At 52.9% G+C, this 19,449-nt stretch overlaps 3 protein-coding genes across 4 annotated transcripts; 1 reads left to right on the top strand and 2 right to left on the bottom strand.

Moving 5' to 3' along the window:
- Positions 1-311: 311 nt before the first annotated feature.
- Positions 312-1,789, bottom strand: nudt15 (nudix (nucleoside diphosphate linked moiety X)-type motif 15). Its single transcript, XM_056430876.1, has 3 exons — positions 1,639-1,789; positions 1,115-1,302; positions 312-1,021 (listed from the first exon to the last, which is right to left on the bottom strand). The coding sequence occupies exons 1-3, from the start codon at positions 1,785-1,787 to the stop codon at positions 912-914; spliced, it is 447 nt and encodes a 148-aa protein (XP_056286851.1). The 5' UTR covers positions 1,788-1,789; the 3' UTR covers positions 312-911.
- A 1,103-nt stretch (positions 1,790-2,892) lies between these two features.
- On the top strand, positions 2,893-9,567 carry trim25l (tripartite motif containing 25, like). Of its 2 annotated transcripts, XM_056430873.1 has the most exons (16): positions 2,893-3,547; positions 4,001-4,096; positions 4,198-4,431; positions 5,412-5,571; positions 6,413-6,445; positions 6,516-6,554; positions 6,646-6,687; positions 6,770-6,820; positions 6,912-6,962; positions 7,051-7,116; positions 7,344-7,514; positions 7,602-7,700; positions 7,859-7,894; positions 7,968-8,036; positions 8,110-8,175; positions 8,269-9,567. In XM_056430873.1, the coding sequence occupies exons 1-16, from the start codon at positions 2,903-2,905 to the stop codon at positions 8,841-8,843; spliced, it is 2,433 nt and encodes an 810-aa protein (XP_056286848.1). In that variant the 5' UTR covers positions 2,893-2,902; the 3' UTR covers positions 8,844-9,567. The 2 variants fall into 2 exon arrangements, with proteins under 2 accessions (XP_056286848.1, XP_056286847.1); XM_056430872.1 differs by having other exon boundaries at positions 7,344-7,700.
- On the bottom strand, positions 9,268-19,421 carry trak2 (trafficking protein, kinesin binding 2). The gene is given in 18 exon segments (XM_056430871.1): positions 9,268-10,923; positions 10,999-11,098; positions 11,190-11,618; positions 11,867-12,171; positions 12,255-12,398; positions 12,575-12,654; positions 12,730-12,779; positions 12,782-12,866; positions 13,249-13,323; positions 14,094-14,224; positions 14,298-14,376; positions 14,493-14,717; positions 14,799-14,915; positions 15,013-15,089; positions 15,439-15,498; positions 16,266-16,460; positions 16,761-16,950; positions 19,319-19,421. Coding segments are annotated over 17 exon segments (2,973 nt in total). The 5' UTR covers positions 16,819-16,950; positions 19,319-19,421; the 3' UTR covers positions 9,268-10,160.
- Positions 19,422-19,449: the final 28 nt, after the last annotated feature.

Below are 19,449 nucleotides of genomic sequence, written 5' to 3'. Positions count from 1 at the left end.
TAGTAAATGTTTCTGTTGATGGATAATAACACACCCTTAGTTCAAACCATTATAAAACTCTTGCCTGCCTTTGAATGAGCTGAAACTTCTACATCTGTTCACAAACCGTTCCCCAGTCTATTTTTATATCATGACATATAAATAGCATTATCTTTTAGTAAAAAAAACCAATAAAATCTTTGAATAAGTTGCACTTTTCTTGTGTTGGTGTGTGTGTACTTTAAACGTGTGTGAAGTCCATTATTGAGATGTAGTTGAACAACAGTGACATTTTCCTTGGAAGTCAAGACTGTTGTGATGTTTGTCTTTATTTTGCCTACTCGTACAACATTTTATTTCCTTTCCTCCTGAAGCCTTTCACTGTGAACTTTCTTGTTCTTTTTTTCCCGTGGCATCACATTTCATTTCTGTGAGTTCCGTTTCAACATCATCATGATGCACATCAATCATCCATTTTCAACAAATGTTTTTGCTTCTTCCTCTACCTTTTCAGTCTTTCTGTTTTGTATATTATATAGAATAATATTGTATACTAATACAATGATTAACTGAATAAAATACAACAACAAGTAGCGCTGTCTTCCAGCGGTGTGTGTGTGTGTGTGTTTCCAATGATCTCCATTCTCCAGGTGAGATGGGTTTTTACTTTGGTAGTGCCGGATTTCCGTCCTCGCCCATCGGCTGGTCGATCCTGTTCCTCGCTCGCTTTCACAAAGAGGCCGTTTGTGTCGTTGGGTGAGGTTCCCGTTTAATTCCAGTTCCCTATACTGACAATACAGCTGTATCTACACACTAATGGCTCCTACAATTTGCTTAAAATCTAAATTAATCCGGTATATACTACGGTGTCTACCATAACCCATGATGAAAGAGGTGCACCTGTTGAGTCCTTGCCGTTTCAAAGCAGAGTTTCAGCGCCGCTTGTCCTGAGCGGCGCTGAAGCCTTGTTGCCTTAGATCTGCCAGGGGCAAGAAGAGCTGACCCTCTGGAGGGAACCGGTCCCACGCAGTCCAGGTCCACCCTGGGGAGGGAGAGAGCCACGCACACTGGTCAGGATGGGAATCTCTTTTTTCTTCTTTTTCCTACCATTTAAAACCGGTTCCACCTCACTTACCCTCGTTCTTCTCCGGCTCCAGGTTCTCCGGCTCTCCTGACTCCAGTTCTCCCTCCATGAATATGGTGACGTAGTGGTACTGCTCCTGCAGTCGGATGGAGTTCACCACGGAGGCGAAGCGGACGTCTCCCAAGCGCACCCCTGCTTCCTCCATCACCTCTCTGCGAGCGCAAGCTTCCCATGTCTCCCTTTTAGGGACATAGAAAAGAGTTACCAAACCAAACTACCTTTAAAATATGGCGACAAAAATAGTTTCTATGCATTTATTTGGCAAACACGTGTAATATTGCAAAGTCAGAATATGTCGTAATACTTAATATGTCTTAATATGGCCAATATACTGGCCATGACGTTGTTTTATTTCATTGTAAAGTCACTCTTTAAAGACGCATCATCGTGATACGTGAGGATACACCGAGAGGCGTGTGCAACGCAACTACGTCACACGTAGAGGCGCGCGCAGCGTGTCAGATTTATGAATGGGGGCTGAGCTAACGGCTGCAGCTGCCTCGGCAATTACGTACCCGAACTCCAGGTGGCCTCCGGGGAGCTGGTACGTCCCGTTGCCCATTGGGCTTTTCCGTTTCCCCAGGAGAACACAGCCCGGGTGGGCTGGGTCGGTCACCAGCACCCCGACGCCAACTCCCGGACGTTTCGCGGTTTTATCTGACATCTCATGGATGACACAAAGTTAGCTAAACTGAAGAGTAGCTATCTATCTGGGAAGAACAAGAGGGTTCCCGTCCAGTACTTCCGGGTTCGCTTTAGATGTGTCGGTTAGACCACGCCCCCTCTTGATGTCTTTACTTTGTACATTAACTTCTTATATAAGACGCTGATAGACACTCTTTGACAGTTAAACACTCTTACAGTTAAACACTCTTATAGTTACACACTCTTACAGTTACACACTCTTTGGCAGTTAAACATTCTTTGGCAGTTAGACACTCTTTGGCTATAGGGTAGAATAGATGCAACAGCGTGAATTCCGTCTACATTTGGTTATTTCTCCACATAATGGACATTAATGACCTTTTAATGCGCAGTAGCCACTAAACAGGTGCAACACTCCCATCTTGTGGCACGTTTCAGTGTAAATCTATTTATAGACCCACGGGGACCATGATGACGACTGTTTACTGGAGAGGGCCGTCTGCAATCACTGCTGTGGGCTCTCTTGGCGTTTATATAGAAGGCCTTTCAAGAACTCAAAGGAGGAAGAAGAGGAAGAAGCCGTCCACATCATTTTTATCCCCACATAGGACTTTTTCCACAGGTCTGAGAGTTAAACCCAACTTTAATTATTGGGACACGAGTTTAATTTATTTTCAATGACGATCAATCTAATAATTTAACTTAAATGAACGCAGCTCGGACACACTCACAGTTCCTTGTTCAACTTTGTCATATTAAACATTTAAAGCATATTCTTCTCTGCTTTCGCTGAAATAGGATTTAAACATTCAGTTTCTGAAAGCTTTTTTGATAGTCTTGATTTGTTTACTAAAGTAAAGGATCTGAATCTTGAATACACCCCTATGACATCACGACCAGTTCCTTCACACACCTTTAGCGGGTTTCCACCGACACCCGTTTCCCCCGCTCGACCTGCCCGGCGGCTCTGGCCCCGCCCCTCTATACCTGCCCGGCGGCTCTGGCCCCGCCCCTCCCTGCTCTCACCTTGGCTGACAGAACTTGATTCCCGTCAGTGCAGACGAGGCTTCCCTCCTTCATCGGACTCTCTCCCTCGGCTCTCTCTCCGGTCTCTCCTCCTCGACGGACCCCGCCATGAGCTCCAAACTGTGGACCGAGGAGCAGTTCAACTGCCCGGTGTGTCTGGACCTCCCCAACGACCCGGCCACCATCCCCTGCGGCCACAGCTACTGCATGGGCTGCATCAAGGACTACTGGAGCAAGGAGGACCCCAAGGGGGGCTACAGCTGCCCCCAATGCCGGCAGTCCTTCAACCCCAAGCCCTCCCTGTCCAGGAACACCATGCTGGCCGAGGCCGTGGAGCAGCTCCGCAAAGGGGCCCGCACGGCCGACGTGCGGGAGTCCATGCGCAACGCTCGCTCCTCGTCCGGAGCCAAAGGGAAGCCCTCCTCCTCTTCCTCCTCCTCCTCCCTCTCCTCTTCGGAGGTGCCGTGCGACATGTGCCAAGGGGCGCAGCGGGCGGCGGTCAAGAGCTGCCTGTCGTGCATGAGCTCGTTCTGCGCCGCGCACCTGAAGCCCCACTCCACCAAGAAGGCCCTGAAGGCGCACGAGCTGATCGCGCCCACCGCCGACCTGGCGGAGAAGATCTGCGCGCAGCACAAGTACCTGCAGGAGTTCTACTGCCGCCAGTGCCGGATGTTCGTGTGCTGGCTTTGCACCAGCAACCAGCACAAGGGCCACGAGTGCGTGTCCACCAAGGTGGAGCGGCTGGAGAAGCAGGTAAAGGGGGCGGATGCTGCGGCCGGGGACCAGACCCCCCCCCCCGACACACACACACACACACACCACACGCACACACCGGGGGTGTTTGAGTGGAGGGGGAGGTCCACATGTATATTCAGACAGTGTGTCTTTAAAATAAGTAAATATTATCTGAGAGAGTTTAATTTCTTGGATAGAGAACAAGCGGGGTATACTGTGCTTCTCTCTCGCCCCTCTCTCTCTCCCTCCCCTTCTCTCTCCACCATCTCTCTCTCCCTCTTTCCCTCTCTCATTCTCTCTCCCCCTCCCTCTCTCCTCCCCCCCCCTCTCTCTCTCTCCCTTTGTCTCCTCCAGGGCTGAGAACATTCCTAACTGCATTCCTGTCCAATCACAATGCTCCACCTTCTCACGTTGTCCTCTTGTGTGACACACACACACACACACACACTTTGGATCTTGTTTTTCTTTCAGAAAGTGCTGTCGGAGATGCAGACTGAGACCCAGCAGAGGCTGAAAGTCCGCGAGCAGGAGCTGAAGGACATGAAGAAGATGATGGAGGGGATGAAGGTCGGTCGGGTTCTCACGGATTGTGTCATCTCAAAACCAGAATTTCAGTCGGTTTCTTTTTAATCGGACCTCCTCCTCTTCCTCCTCCTCCTCCCTCCCAGCGCTCCGCTGAGCGGGTCCACGGCGACACGGAGCAGACGTTGGCGGAGCTGCAGCGCTCCGTGGAGCGGCTGCAGGAGCTGCTGGAGGAGGCGCTGGAGCAGGCGGGCCTGGAGAAGATGGGCCAGGCCCAGGAGGTGGTCGACAGCCTGGAGGCCGAGGTCCAGGAGCTGAAGAGCAGGGAGACGCAGATGAGAGACCTGTTGCTCTGCGAGGACAACATCCGCTACCTGGAGGTATAAGGGCCGCCCCGAGGGGGGCGAGGGGGTCCAGACTACGGCACGCGGGCCGACTGAGGGCCCGCTGATCGGGTTTTAATGGCCCCATGGGACTTGAGCATGTTTCTAAACTGCACCATGTGCACATTTCAGTGTCGGAAACACAAGAGGGCAAAGGGCAAAACTGCCCCTAAGAAATATAATGTTGCCCCTGACATTACTTGAAGAGGAGCAAAAAATGCCCCCATAATTTCCTCTAATAATTCTGATAATTTAATAGCGTTTTGTTATTGTTCTTTATTGTGTGTGTCCTATCTGTACTGCCTGTACTAGTTAGGTAAAACACAAAACAATTATAAATATAATTTTTGAATTATAAAAAAATTTAAAAAACGAGTTATAATTGTTTAAAAAGAATTATAACAATAACCACAAATAAGAATACAATTGAATATGATCGTCTGATTAATGTTTTCTGTTTGTTTTTTGTTAAAAAAAATCTCAGAAAACTATTTGAATCTATAGACTACTGCTTAATAGTTTTATTATTGCCATTTGTATGGCAATTGCTCATATACTATAAGCATGAATATATAATTATTTTAGAACAAAGTTATTTCACAAGTTTCAAAAAGTGCCCCCAATTTATTTTTAAATGCCCCTGGATTTCAGTCAGCGGGAAAACAAGTGCCCCCTAAAAAATATGAATGATTTCAGTCTGATCCTAATAATAAATAGGATGAATAGATGTTAAATACACGTTTAAGTCTTTTATTGATATATTTGGATATTTTTTGCGTTTTTTTACTTATTTACAGATTTCCACTAAAAATCACAATAGTGTTGCAACTATTTGTGGGTCTAGATCTGCTTTGATGAACATTTTCAAATCCCTTTTAAATGAGTTTATTCGTGGATCTATTTAACATTCATTTGAACAAATAAATATACTTTTTGAATCTGATCTTTGTGTATTTTGATAACTTTTTTTCCATCAGGGATGCGAGTCGGTGTGCAGCCCGCTGGAGTCGGGCGAGCTGCCGGCCGTGACGGTGAACCCCGATGCGTCCTTTGAGCCGATGCGGGACGCCATCCTGGACCTCCGGGACCGGGTGGAGGACCTGTGCAACCAGGAGCTGGGCAAGATCACCAAGCAAGGTCCGCCTCCCACGCCTCCTTTCCTCTCTAAGGAGCTGATTGTGGACTTTAGGAGGGTACAACAACAGAGGACGTACTCACCACTGGGGATTAACGGGACTACTGTGGAGAGGGTGAGCGGGTATAAATACCTGGGAGTCCACATCACCGAGGATCTGACATGGTCAACGAACACAGACACTCTGGTGAGAAAGGCAAGGCAGCGCCTCTACCACCTCAGGCAGCTGAGGAAATTTAAAGTTTCCCAGAGGATCCTTCAGTCCTTCTACTCTGGAGCTGTAGAGAGCGTCCTGACAGGAAGCATCACAGCCTGGTTTGGCAACTGCTCCGCTCAGGACAGGAAGGCTCTGCAGAGAGTAGTGCGTTCGGCTGAGCGCACTATTGGAACTACACTGCCCACCCTGCAGGACTTGTACACCAGGAGGTGCAGAACCAGAGCCGGCAGGATCATGAAGGATCCTCACCACCCCAACAACAGACTGTTTCAGCTGCTGCGGTCAGGCAGGCGCCTCCGTAGTCACGCTGCAAGAACAGAGACTGAGACGGAGTTTCTTTCCTCAGGCCATCAGGATTGTGAACTCCGACCTCACCAGGACCCCCACATAGACCCACACAACTGCCCCTCTTAGGCACACACACACACACACTTACTGTAAATATTGTGTTGTTGTTTTTTATTGTAAATAGTGTGTACTTGTTGCCCTTGCACATTCCTGCTGAGCATTGCCACTTTCATTTCACTGCACACCCTGTGTGTGTATGTGACAAATAAAACATCTTGAATCTTGAATCTTGAATCTCCTCGTCGCGTCCTCACCTAATCTCCTCTGCTCTCTTCCAGTCAACGACGTCACTCTGTTCACGCTGAAGGACTGTAAGTCTCTCACACACACACACACAGATAAGAAAGTCGTCTTTTCTCAACTTCCTCTTGTCTCATCCAGCCAATCGGAACGCAGGGACGAAAGGAGGGATTTTAAAATGTGAGTTTTTTTTTTTTTTACATTTCTGAATAGAGGATTTTTATTTGTTTATTTGTTATTATTTCATAAATACTAACCCCTCCCCCTCCAGTGTTCGGTCTGGGCCCTCGCACCACAAGCAGCCGTCCTCCAGGTACGTCCCGTGTCTCCATCACCTCTCCACCTCTATCATAATCAAGCGTGACGTAATCCCCGTGTCCTGTCTGGTCTCACAGCGGCTACGCCCAGCATCACGGTGGGAGGAGTGCGGGCCGCCGACAGAAGAGGTGACGTGAACGGACATGAGGCAATATATATATGTATATATCGAGTGGAGGCAATATTCAAACTTCACTAATTCACATCGTGTCACCTCAGGTATCGGCCTCAAGAGTCAAGACGTGAGGAGCAGAGACGCCCCCCCGAGAGGTGAGGCCGAGAAACACTGAATGAGCCTGTGATGGAGCAGCACAAGAGTGTGTGTGTGTGACATCTGCCATCTGCTTCTTCCTTGTAGCAGACAGAGGAAACATGAGCTCGCCCAGACTCCAAGACCGGCAGAGGAGAGAGGAGCGGGAGACGGGTGTGTTCCCGGACGACGACGTGGCGTGAAATACCATCGTGCTGCTTTAAAACGATAATCTTTTAATAATAATACATAACAATCATTTTGACTTCAGTCAAGTATCACATTACTTCATAGTTCAACGAGCGAGAATGTATTATCATTCCCAAAGTTGTAATCGGAGTATTTGTAAGAATTGTTTCTCCCCCCCCTTTGATCTGATGTGTCCCGTGTCCTCCCAACAGTGAGGGAGACCAACCCAAAGCCGAGACCCAGCCCCACTCCCAGTCCCAGACCCAGCCCCACTCCCAGCCGCAAGGAGTCTCAGTCCCCGTCTCTCTGGAGCAGGTCCAGCCAGAGCCTGGCTGTCCCGACTCCAGCCCCGGCCCCGAGCCCGGTTCCAGCTCCATCCGGAGGTACAACACCAGCCGTTTGCTGCCACCGACAAAAGAAAGGTTCAGGCGCGAGTCTAACACCCATCTCCCCCTCCATCTCCCCCCCAGGATCCGGTTTCAGCCGGATGTCGTCCATCAGCAGCCTGTTCCGCTCCCATCGGCGCGGCACCACCGCGGCCACCCCGGCGTCAGAGGGAGGAAACCCATGTGAGTCCAGACTCAGAGCATGGACATTAAATCTTCGTTTACTCTTAACCAGCAACACACTGATATTTACAACTCTGAACACATCTCACAAGTGTTCAACATGATCCCAGTAGAGTTTGAGTTCTGCTCTTGTTCATACGACCGTGTCCTCTCGACAGGGGGGATGGCCGCACTGTCCGAAACACCGGCAGAAAGTAAGATGGCCTTCATACGTGTCAAACCACTGCAATACAGACTGAGTTTTAACCCCTCCCCCCCCACACACAGTTAACCCGGGCCTCTTCTTGGACCTGCCCACCCCGGTCTCTGCGATGCACTCGCCCGCTTTCCCTGCACGTGAGTAGCAACGCGTGCAATGGAACCCCGTTTTGATTTCCCGTGATCCGACGCGTCGTCTTGCTTCCCCCAGTGAGGGAGATCAGCCTGGACAGCATCCAGGCCCCGGAGCCCCGGAGCCGGGAGGACTTCCTGCAGTGTGAGTAGAAACTACTTCCCCTGAACAATGCCCACCATTCTTGAGCGTCACCGCGTCCTCTCCGCGTGACTCCGTGTCCGTCGACCCCTCCAGACGCCGTGACCTTGACCCTCGACGCCGACACGGCCCACCGGCGGCTGCTTCTCGCCGAGGGCGACTCCAAAGCCACCCTGCAGCCGGCGGCGCAGCCGTACCCCGACACCCCGCAGCGCTTCGACGGCTGGACCCAGGTGATGTGCGTCAGCCCGCTGTGCGCCCAGCGCTGCTACTGGGAGGTGGAGTGGCGGGGGCGGGGATCCTCGATGGGCGTGACCTACGGCGCCGTGGCGAGGAAGGGCACGGCCGCCCGCTCGGGGCTGGGCTACAACGCCCAGTCCTGGACCCTGGAGCTGTCGGACGCCTGCTGCTCGGCCATGCACGACAACGAGAAGCGGGACATCCCGGTCACCTACTCCCCCCGCCTGGGCCTCTACTTGGACCAGTCCACGGGGACGCTGGCCTTCTACAGCGTGGCGGAGAGCATGACGCACCTGCACAGCTTCCACGCCAACTTCACGCAGCCGCTGTACGCCGCCTTCGGGGTGGGCAGCGGGGTCGGGGTGGGGCTGGACTTCGCCCTGGGTCAGTTCAGCTCCAGCTCCGACAGCATCAAGCTCTGCGCCATGTGAGCGGCGAGATCAAGTTTGAGCCGACATGGCGTTGACGAAAAGTACGAGTAATAAACCGATAGGTGAGTCGGCAGTTTTGTTTCCATTGCTTTAAAAAAAAAAAAAGAGGCAACAGAATAATAGCCATGAGTAGTTTACAGAGGACGATGACCTTAAAGGGGAGGCATGAGAAACACACACACACACCTGAACCTCCTGCTTTACTGGATAAACAGGGGATATGACAACTAATCTAAAAGTGCCTTCTTTCCCCTTTTAAACTTCGACAAACATACATTAAATTTAAAAAAAGCTTTGTTCAATAAGTTTTTTTGCATAAAAATCACAAACACATTTGTATTTCGTTCCTTGAAAAATATAAAAGCATCACTTTTGGTTTCGTTTGGATTGCCCTTCTGCGGGAAAGCACATTAAAACATGTCAAAATGTTAGCCACGGTTTTTACAGTGTTCTCATGTGTTTATTATTATTATATGTATACTTTGAATAGTTGTGTCACTAAAACAAAAGGTTAGACACAAAAAGTTAAAGTGCGATGGCGGACCGGGAGGTCTGGTGGGATGACGTCATCTAAAAGCTGAAATTACAGGATATAAACAAGTCATTTGGATGAACTGTCGTTATGCTCTGCTGCAGGAACACTGCCCCCTGCTGGCCAGTGTGTGAACCATATCAACAATGTGATCTACAACTAAATAAAGTGTGAAGCGCTTTCCTCCTTTAACTCGACTCCAATGTCTCACTGGACGGAATCAAAATTCTCTCTTTAGAAAAACAAAAAAACAACCAAGGGTGAAATGTTTTAAACCAATCGGTGATCCTCAAAATGAAAACAACCTTGAGTGCAACTGATGTATACACACACACACACACACACGGCCCCACGGCCCCTCCCAGGTGCAGGCTTTACTTGTAGGTATGGTTGTAGCGCGATACGATTTCATTACAGCCTGAAGCTCTTCTGACCCGCTCCAGAACCCTCGGAGCAGCCCGGATGCTCAGCCTCTCTCTCTCTCTTTCACTTACTTTCCCTTCCGACTCCTTCGTCATAACTCCACCTCCACTCCTCTACATCCGCAAACCTTCGTCCACGTACTCGTTAACCGCTTACCTCCCCCTCCCATCCCTGCACCTGAGCATCCGGCACCTACAGAACCGCCGGGCGACCCACTCTACTAGCGTCGTGGCGAGCGTCGGCACGGCAACGGAGCGTAAATGGTCCATTCCTCGTTTGTTGTGCTTTAAAAAGGAGGGGGGTTGTAAAAGAGAGGTGGGCGTGTCTACCTCTCGTGGTCCAGCCGCCTCCTCGTCCCCCCCTCAGCGCTTCGTCGAACTCGACGGGGCGTGGGGGACGGAGGCGAGACGCCGCCGCTCTGCCGGGTTTCCCCAGGGTGGCGGCGAGAGGGCCAGGGAGGTGGGGTGGGGGGGCGGCGGCGGGTTGCCGGCTGACCTCCCCGCTCGGGCGCCGATCATGGCCGGGAGGCTCTGGTTGCGCCTCAGGCCGTCCAGGAGGCTCCCGCCGCCCGCCGCCACGAACGTGGCGGACTCCTGGCGCGGCGCCTCGGACTCGGCGCTCCGGAGCACCTTGGAGAAGCCGAGCCGCCGCAGCCGCTCCACCAAGCCGAGGTCGTGCTTGGCAGACGGGACGCGGGGCGCGGTTTCCCGCGAGGGACTCGGCAGGTCGGGGTGAGGGGCGCGGCCCAGGTTCAACCCGTACACGTCCTGGAGGAAGAGCTCCGCGGGCCGCGACGCCAGGAAGTTGTCGGCCGTCTGCTTGCGCGCCTCCGGGGCCGCCGGGGAGGAGGGGGCCCGCGGGAGGGTGGGGGAGTTCGGGGGGGTGCCGGGGAGGAGGCGGAACAGCGGCTGCCGGGGTGCGGTTTTGGGGGACGGAGGCGGGGCTTCGGCGGAGACCTGTGCGGAGATGCCCCTCTCCAGGACCAGCTGGGCCAGGCCGCCGGCGGGCACACAGGGGCGTCGCCAGGGGAAGGAGTCGCCCAGGCTGAGTCGGCACGGCGTCACCGGGGTGCTGGGACCGGTCCTCATGGAGCTGGGCGTGTTGGACATGAGGGACGCCTGAGAGCTGCAAAGCAGGAAGACGGCCGTGAGAAGACAGCCCCGCCGTCGCCAGGACACGCGGCCGAGGCTCCGCCCTCACCTGGAGGTCACCTGTGTGACGTCGCTCGGGTGCAGGATGCTACACGTCGTGATGGTGTAGGTGGAGAAGGTGGAGCTCTGGCACTTCCCTGGATTTTGGACTGAACGCACAACAGATCAGGGAACGACCGACACGTTCACGATCGACAATAAATACGATAAAACCCTGAATCTTAAAGACACGTCGCTTACCGGGAGAAGACGTGGAGACGAGAAGAATCGGACTCTGTGATTGGACGACGGTCGGGCCGGCACGAGGGGGTTTCTCGGTGACCGAGGGGCAGGCGGCAGGCGTCCCGGGTGAAGCGGGCAGGGTGGGGGGGAGGGGCGGGGCCAAGTGCTTCCTCTCCCTCCTCTCCTCCGGCGTGGATGTGAAGCGCACCTTGAAGGTGATCCCGCCCCCCTCCTCCTCCTCCTCCTCCTCCTCCTCTTTGCCGCGCTCCGCCGCCCCCTTCTCCAGGACGCCGCCGCGCTCCTCGTCCTCCTCCATGTCAGAGAGGCAGTACACGGCGTCCTGGGCCAGTGGGCGGAAACCTTTGGTCACCACCCCGGGGTGGGGGTCCAGGATGGTGCCCAGGTGGGGTTTGGCCAGTTGCTGCCAGTGATGCAGCGTCAGGGACCCTGTGGGGTCCACACAACAGGTCCTGGATGAAGACCCTCAAGTCCAGACCACCAAGTCCAGATCACCAAGTCTCAGGTCCAGACCACCAAGTCCAGACCACCATGTCAAGTCCAGTCCACTAAGTCCCACATGTCTCAAGTCCAGTCCACTAAGTCCAGACCACCAAGTCCCACATCAAGTCTCAAGTCCAGACCACGGAGTCCCCTACAGTCCCTAAGCCTCCTCTGGACCCGTTAAACCTCGTTACCTTCCATGGGCTTGACGATCTGCAGCTTCTCGGGCAGGAAGGTTCTGAAGATGCCGCCGCCGAAGGAGAGCTCCGACAGGTTGGAGCAGGAGGACGCCGCGCTGCCCGCCGCCGGCGAGCTGCTGCAGCCGCTGCCCCCCCCGTCGCCCTCCGGACCCTCCAGGGACCGCAGCTTCTTCTCGCGCTCCGCCTGGAAGAACCGCCGCTCGCAGAGGAAGTTCTGCCGCCGCAGCGACAGCCGGTGGAGGGCCCGGGTCAGGTCGGTTCCTCCCGGATAGCCGGGCTGGCCCATCGGCACCTCCTCCCTGCAGGACGCGCGGATTACTAAAGCGGAGCGAGGGACTTCCTCCAGCTCGCAACACAGGAGGCGGGGCTAGTGGTGACGTACCCCTGATTGGATGTGAAGGGCTGCGCGGTCATCACCAGAGAGCTCTGGCCCGAGCCGGGGATGGGGGGCGTGGCCGAGGCGGGCCGTGACGGCGCCGAGGCGTTGATGGAGCGGACCGTTTGGAAGACTCGCTTCTGGGACACCCTGCAGGGAGAAGAGGCACGAGGTCAGAGACCCGGTCCTGGACCTCGTGCTTAAAAGGGTCCAGAGGAGACTCTCCCAGGCCCAATGGGTCTAAGGGGGTCCAGAGGAGACTCCCCCAGGCCCAATGGGTCAACGGAACAATGGGGTTCTTCAGTGGTGACGTTTGGGTTTCTGACCTTTGGTCCTGAGTGGCGATCTCCTCCTCCACACTCAGTTCTTTCCTCATGGTGCCCTCGATCTCTGCTGCCAGGGAGTCCTGTACACACACACACGTTATATTTAAGCTCATAGTTTAAGTCTTTATGGTGGATGCGCTTTTTGGGGGTCTCACCATGGGGTAGAGGCCGTGGGAGAGGTGCCGGTGCATGCCAGCAGGGGCGTGTTTCTACTGCGGAGCTCCTTGATCTCCTCCTGGGACTCGTGGAGCATCTCTACACACTCCACATTCCTGTCCGCCAACTCGTCTAGCTGCAACGCACACGCACACACACACACTTGTTATTCACAGGACTTCGTATGCAGTAAGCCCTGAAATAGATATTTGAATTAGGCATGAAATCAGACTTTAAATGCATTGTTTAATTTGTAAATATAATTATTGAATTCATTTCTAAACCCATTCATGGATTTACTAAGTTACCATGGTTACTTATTAAACATTTGTAACCACTTTTTTTAATGAGGCATGTAAACGATGAAAAAATGCTTTCAAATGGTTTGTTTAATTGTATCTTTAAAAAAGTATTCTAGTCATTTAAAGGATTTCTGATTTAATTAATCTGCTGCACGCTGTCAAACATTTACATGTTAGTTCAAGTTAAAGGTCCATAAAGGTCAGAGTCCTCCGTACCTCTGCTGTGAGCTGCCGCTGAGCTTCTTTGGACGCCTGCAGGTGGATCCTCAGCTCCTCTTTCTCCAGAGCCAGCTGTACACACACGCACACACACACAGTTAAACAGACCATCAAGACCCACGACAAGTCCCAAGTCAAGACCCAAGTCCACGGCGTTTCAGCTGGTCCCTACAGGTCTCAGCTGGTCCCTACGGGCCTCAGCTGGTCCCTACAGGTCTCAGCTGGTCCCTACAGGTCTCAGCTGGTCCCTACAGGTCTCAGCTGGTCCCTACGGGTCTCAGCTGGTCCCTACGGGTCTCAGCTGGTCCCTACGGGTCTCAGCTGGTCCCTACGGGTCTCAGCTGGTCCCTACAGGTCTCAGCTGGTCCCTACAGGCCTCAGCTGGCCCCTACAGGCCTCAGCTGGTCCCTACGGGTCTCAGCTGGTCCCTACAGGTCTCAGCTGGTCCCTACAGGTCTCAGCTGGTCCCTACAGGTCTCAGCTGGCCCCTACAGGCCTCAGCTGGTCCCTACAGGTCTCAGCTGGTCCCTACAGGCCTCAGCTGGTCCCTACAGGTCTCAGCTGGTCCCTACGGGTCTCAGCTGGCCCCTACAGGTCTCAGCTGGTCCCTACGGGTCTCAGCTGGCCCCTACGGGTCTCAGCTGGTCCCTACGGGTCTCAGCTGGTCCCTACGGGTCTCAGCTGGTCCCTACGGGTCTCAGCTGGTCCCTACGGGTCTCAGCTGGCCCCTACGGGTCTCAGCTGGTCCCTACAGGCCTCAGCTGGTCCCTACAGGTCTCAGCTGGTCCCTACGGGTCTCAGCTGGTCCCTACAGGCCTCAGCTGGCCCCTACAGCTCCTCACCTCCTTCACTCTGCGTTGCAGCTCTACGATCTGGGAGAGCAGCTGAGAGATCTCCTCCTGGTGTCTGAGCAACTCCTCGTTCTTCTGGGACAGCTCGCCCGTCAGGGACACCATCTGGCCGTTGGACTCTCCTGGAACACACACACACACCAAAAGTTAAAATGGAGCCTTAAGGCCAGAACGTTAAAAATCCGTCTCACTCACGGAGCTCCTTGACGCAGTCGATGACGAGCCGCTGCTCCTTCTCCTCGTAGGTGACGGTGTCGCTCTTCAGTTGAAATCCCTGGAGTGGTGACGAGGGGGAGGAGCCAGTCAGCGCCTCGCGGTAACCACACAATCTTCTCAAAAAACGCCGTCACGGTTCTAAAGCTCCCGCGTCCCACCGCCGCCCACTCGTACCTCGGACCTCAGCGACAGGTTCTCCTCCTCCAGATCCTGCAGCTTGCTCTGCAGACACTCCAGCTGGCCGAGGGCGGCGGCGGCGGCGGCCGTGTGACCCCCCGGCGGCCAGGGCTGCCGCAGCGGCGTGGACGCGCTGGAGTCGGTCTCGCTCTCCTCCGAGATGCTGGCCACCATGTGCAGCAACTCGTCCTTCTTGCCGAGCTCATGCTGCACCTGGTGGACCTGGACAATGGGAGGGACGGAGGGGGGTGGTAGTTACTGTGTGAGCTGAAATCTGACCTTGTGTGTGTGTGTGTGAGCTACCTGGTCCTGGGCCTGGGCCAGCTGCTCCTCCAAGGCCTCATTGCGTTCCTGCAGCAGGTGGTTCCTCTGCAGGAGGGACTGACCGATCCGAGCGGCCAGCTCCAAGTCTCTGTCCCGCTGTCCAATGAGAGCACAGGAACCAATCAGACGTCGCTTCGCAAAGCGGCAACACGAGTTCGTCCCGAGCGAGCGGCGGCGGCGGCGGGCGACCTACCTCCGCCAAGAGGTGCGAGACCACTTCGATGTCATTGTAAGTCTTGGTCATCTGCTCCACGCGATCCGCACTGAGGACTGTCCAGAAAGAGGACATTTTACCATCAGGCCACACACACACACACACAAACATACTTTACTCCACTTTACTCGCGACCTAATCAAAACGTTCCACACCACAAGCAGCCACTTCCTGAGTCGTGACCTCGTGGGTCTACCATGTGTCCCTCGGAGATGGCAATGTGGTTGCGTGTGGTCTGAATGTAATGGAGCCACAACACACACACTCACACACACACACACACACACTATATGGTGCTATAAAGCCGCCCAGCAGACCCACACTCAGTTAATTTCTCTCCATGTGAACAAGCAGAGACACACTGGAGCTACATGGAGCGGAGCAGGTAGAGAGGGAGGGAGATACCTTTGGAGAGGCCCTGAGAGTCGGGGGGGGAATAGGAAGAGGGCTCCAAGGCAAGGTACGCTAGAGAGAGAGAGAGAGAGAGAGAAAAGAAGGGGAAAGAGTTCAGAAGGTTTTCAGACTAATGGGGCAGGAAAGACAGGAAGTAAAAAGAAGGGCGGGTCGGAGAGCTTCAGTGAGTCGACGCGTTAGTGCGCCGAGAATCTACACATCAATTAGTCCGGTCCGCATTGTTGAGCACCTGAGTGGGCGTCGCCGGCGCCGCCCCTTCCACCTGTTCAAAGAAGAAGCGGCAACTCTAAAAAAAAAAACGACAACAAAAGAAAAATGACTGAACACATCGACGCGGGCTGCGCTGCGAGGGGAGCGGCCGCCCGATTGGACGCGAGCCGCCGTCCGGCAACCTGAGGCCGCCGGAGGTCCAGAGGTCACCGGCGGTTTAAAAATAACACGGAGGCATCTCTCTTTTTTAATTCGCCGGGTCCGACCGCGTCCTGGTCCTGTTTCACAACACGACACAAGACACTGGAGACGGACTTGAGATGCATCGCATATTGGAAGGATTGGAATATCGAAGCGGCCGTCAGCGCCGTCTGACCTCCGTACAAAGCCCCCGCGCGCTCGCTCCTCTCTCCTGGGGCGGCGCCCGGACATCGGCACGCCTCTTCCCGAGTGCGCTATTAATAGCTTTGATGCTACAGCGCACAAGTGGAGCAGATGTTTCCGGACGCAGAGACTCCCTTACTGTCCTCCTCCTCTCATACGTGACCTGTACACGACGGAAACAAAACCTGTGTGTGTGTGTGTTCCCCCCCCAAAGTGAGACTTACTCATGTAGCGGAAGGCCTCCTCGGCCAGCACCGGGGAGATGACGCTGTGCGGCGCGGGGCCCTCCTCCGGGGAGCAGCCGGGCGACACCGCCCAGTCCTGGCTGTCCGACAGGTAGACGGAGCCGGAGTCGGCCGAGCCGGAGCCCAGCGAGCCGAAGCGCTTCCCGCCGCCGCCGCTGCTGCCCAGACCCTCGTCTGTGGGAGAGGACGCGTTGAAAACTATAAACACTATAAATATTCACCGGAGCTAGAATACTGGTGATGCGTGACATTAAAAAGAAGATCGAGGCTTTCATGTTATGTGTCAACATTGTGCAGTGAGATGAGAGCGAGTGTGTGTGTACGTACGTGTGTGTGCGTGTCATTCCACTTGAACAAACATGTGGTTTTCTGGGAAAAACGGGGGTAACCACAGCAACAAGCAAGACGCCTGGACACTGTACTTATAATATTTGAGAATGTACACACCCACACACACTTTTTGCGACGCCCTACCTGTCTCCGTGCTCGACTCCTTCTTCTCCACCGCCCGCCGGGGTTTGACTTCAAACATGTCCTGACCCTGGAGTCGGGGAGTCGGGCCCCCGCTCGCGAGCACAAAGCTGGACCCGGGAGCCGCTACCGCTGTGACGTGACATCACATCCTGTCCCCGCGCTGACGGGTGGTGCCCGCGCACACCTCTACCTGAGGGGAGAAGTGCGTTAGACGCCAAAGAAACAAAGATATTTACAACGTTTACAAGTCAAATTAGGTCCTGTAAAGAGAAGAAAGTTAAAGAAAAATTCCTCCCGCAGTTTACGCTGCTGGACACCTACGTCTGGCGTCTTAAAATGACATCAGCAAAGCCTTAAAATCTCAAGAAGCTGCGATGCTTTTAATGTCTTACGTCTGCATTCACAGTGGGAAACATGCTGCTGTGTATTTCCTTTTCCTTCCATGCGTCACGTTTTTTAGGGGGGTGGGGGGGCGAGGGGTCAGAGCCCGCCCACATCCGGTTGAGTGTCTCTGCAGGAAATGCTGTGGTGCTTAACGGGATGGAGGGAGGAGACGGGCTGCACTCTCTCTTCAAGGGATTAACTCCCACTGGAGGATTTGGGGGGGAAATTAGATTCTATATTGTAATTTGGTCGATTTTCACTGCCAAGTTTCTTCAGTTCTGAATAACCCGCTGCCGCAGGAAACATTCAAAACTCTAATTAAAAAAGGCCATTCGGCAAACTGGCTCAGCATCTTTCACTGGATCCTCCTTTACGATGTTGTAGAGCTGATTTCAGGATTAACTGCTCTTAACCTGTCAGATCTGTGCTAAGCGGACGGAGATTTCCACTCACGACAGCTACAAAACGACATCGTGCAGGTTTATGCAATCCCATAACCGTCTGCATCCCTGACCGTAGACATGTGTGGGTGGGCGGAGCCACGCCTGTGGAAAGACACGAGCCCTTGGGCAACACTCATCCTCTGCTTGCGTAACACTGAAGCTGAAATCATTTTTTCCATAAAGGAGATTAATGTCTTTGCCCAAATGTGCTGTTACTGACCCATTAGCAACATATAATGGAATGAATATAAGAGGGCAATCTGAGCACAACATATTGCGTTTATTAAATCATCCTAAATAGCTCAGTAGGAGCCGGGTAAAGAAACACTGCACCACTTATGTCTCTATAGCAACGTCTCTCAGGATGCTTGACCCCCCCTGTGATTTAAAATGCCGCGGCTGATCTTGACCAAGAGGCGTGCGAGTCATCTCATGAGTCACAGACAGACACAATGTGTTTGTGATACAGCGAACACAAAATTATCTATACACTCCTTTCTGTGTTTAAAAAAAAAAAAGCCTCAGGGTCTCAATCTGGAAACCGCCACTTAATGATGGCAACAGATTATCGCACCCTGTAAGTGTGAAATGGAAGCTATACGGCCACCAGATAGCGGCCCTGGAAGTCACGCAGCAGCACTGGGTACGCATCAGAGCCCGGGGACTCCCTGACTACTCCAGCATGTAACAGGCCTCCTCTCCCATCTCGTCTCACCCCGTCAGCTCTCATCCAGAGTGACCTACGACGACGTGCAGCAGCAGCAGAAACGTCAACATCTGACCAACTGGACAAGGCCAGAGGACTTTTTGTTTGTTTTTTGTTTTAAAGAGGACATTGGAAGTATCATGTGACTCTGACTGGACCAGAGGCTTTAACTGCATAATCGGACACCTCAGACATCAGCAGAGGATTCCTTGCCAAAAGAAGATTAATTATTACCGACAACATCATAAAATACTCATCTGATCGGACTGGCTGCCAACACCCAGAACCACTAACCTCCATATGCGTCATCGTGATTGATTAATCCAAACTGCGTAAGAAAAACCGAGATTTTTAGAGATTTAAACATTCTGATCACCAAGAGCTGCTCTCCATTTCGGCACGACTTCAATATAGGAAAAACTATTATTTTAAAAAGATGTTTTACCATTACAGAAATCGTATTTGAAAGAGGACCGTCTATGTTTCTTTGGCAACAATAGAAATCGGGGTGCTGCTTTGTAATGTTACGGGGGCGAATTGACACGTCAATATCTGAAACATATTGATTTTCTATTAATAAACACTCTTTTGGAATCCGTCGTTGACTAACGAGACTTTTACAATCAGCCGGAAAAAGCCAACATTGATTGCATACGTGTTTTTATTATATGCACCTAGGTATAACGGTTAGCATCTTAAAAAGCTCACCAATAAACAAACATTTTTAGCAGGCCAGCTAACGTGTCACGTTACCGTTGCATGAGCCACAGACCCGTAGGAGGTAGTTGTTGTTCTTTTTATCAAAATATCCTTGAATTTAACCTTTAATTCTTCTTTTTGTTGTTATTATTATTATTAGTAGTAGTAGGTGTTCATCATCAGCTAACGTAACGGTGACAGCTTCCCTGTTGCTTGTCATTGCGTTGCCCTCGCGAGCTCAAACTGCATTTACAGCAGTGCCGACATTAAAAAAAGGATGTTTATGTCAATTATTGTAAAATTAAATAAATAAATAAAAAACGTACCCGGTGTCAGTGTTATTCCACAGCATCTGTTGTTCCAGTTTCACACGCGGTGCCTTTCAATCCCTTCACCGAGAACTGAAACAATGCAGCGGAAGGGAGGGAGATAGCCGACCGTCCCGCGTCATCGGCGC

Source organism: Pseudoliparis swirei, chromosome 14, assembly GCF_029220125.1.
Source record: "Pseudoliparis swirei isolate HS2019 ecotype Mariana Trench chromosome 14, NWPU_hadal_v1, whole genome shotgun sequence".
In the NCBI taxonomy this organism is placed as follows: domain Eukaryota; kingdom Metazoa; phylum Chordata; class Actinopteri; order Perciformes; family Liparidae; genus Pseudoliparis; species Pseudoliparis swirei.
The sequence above is the reverse complement of the archived record's forward strand: the minus strand, read 5'-3'. Positions and strand labels throughout refer to the sequence as shown.

Coding starts and splice junctions, on each gene's coding strand:
- trim25l (XM_056430872.1), top strand. CDS start 2,903: ATGAGCTCCAAACTGTGGACCGAGGAGCAGTTCAACTGCCCGGTGTGT. Junction 5,572..6,412: donor GGGCAAGATCACCAAGCAAG/GTCCGCCTCCCA, acceptor GCTCTCTTCCAG/TCAACGACGTCACTCTGTTC. Junction 6,963..7,050: donor CAGAGACGCCCCCCCGAGAG/GTGAGGCCGAGA, acceptor TCTTCCTTGTAG/CAGACAGAGGAAACATGAGC.
- nudt15 (XM_056430876.1), bottom strand. CDS start 1,787: ATGTCAGATAAAACCGCGAAACGTCCGGGAGTTGGCGTCGGGGTGCTG. Junction 1,303..1,638: donor GGAGGCCACCTGGAGTTCGG/GTACGTAATTGC, acceptor TGTCCCTAAAAG/GGAGACATGGGAAGCTTGCG. Junction 1,022..1,114: donor GGAGCCGGAGAAGAACGAGG/GTAAGTGAGGTG, acceptor CTCCCTCCCCAG/GGTGGACCTGGACTGCGTGG.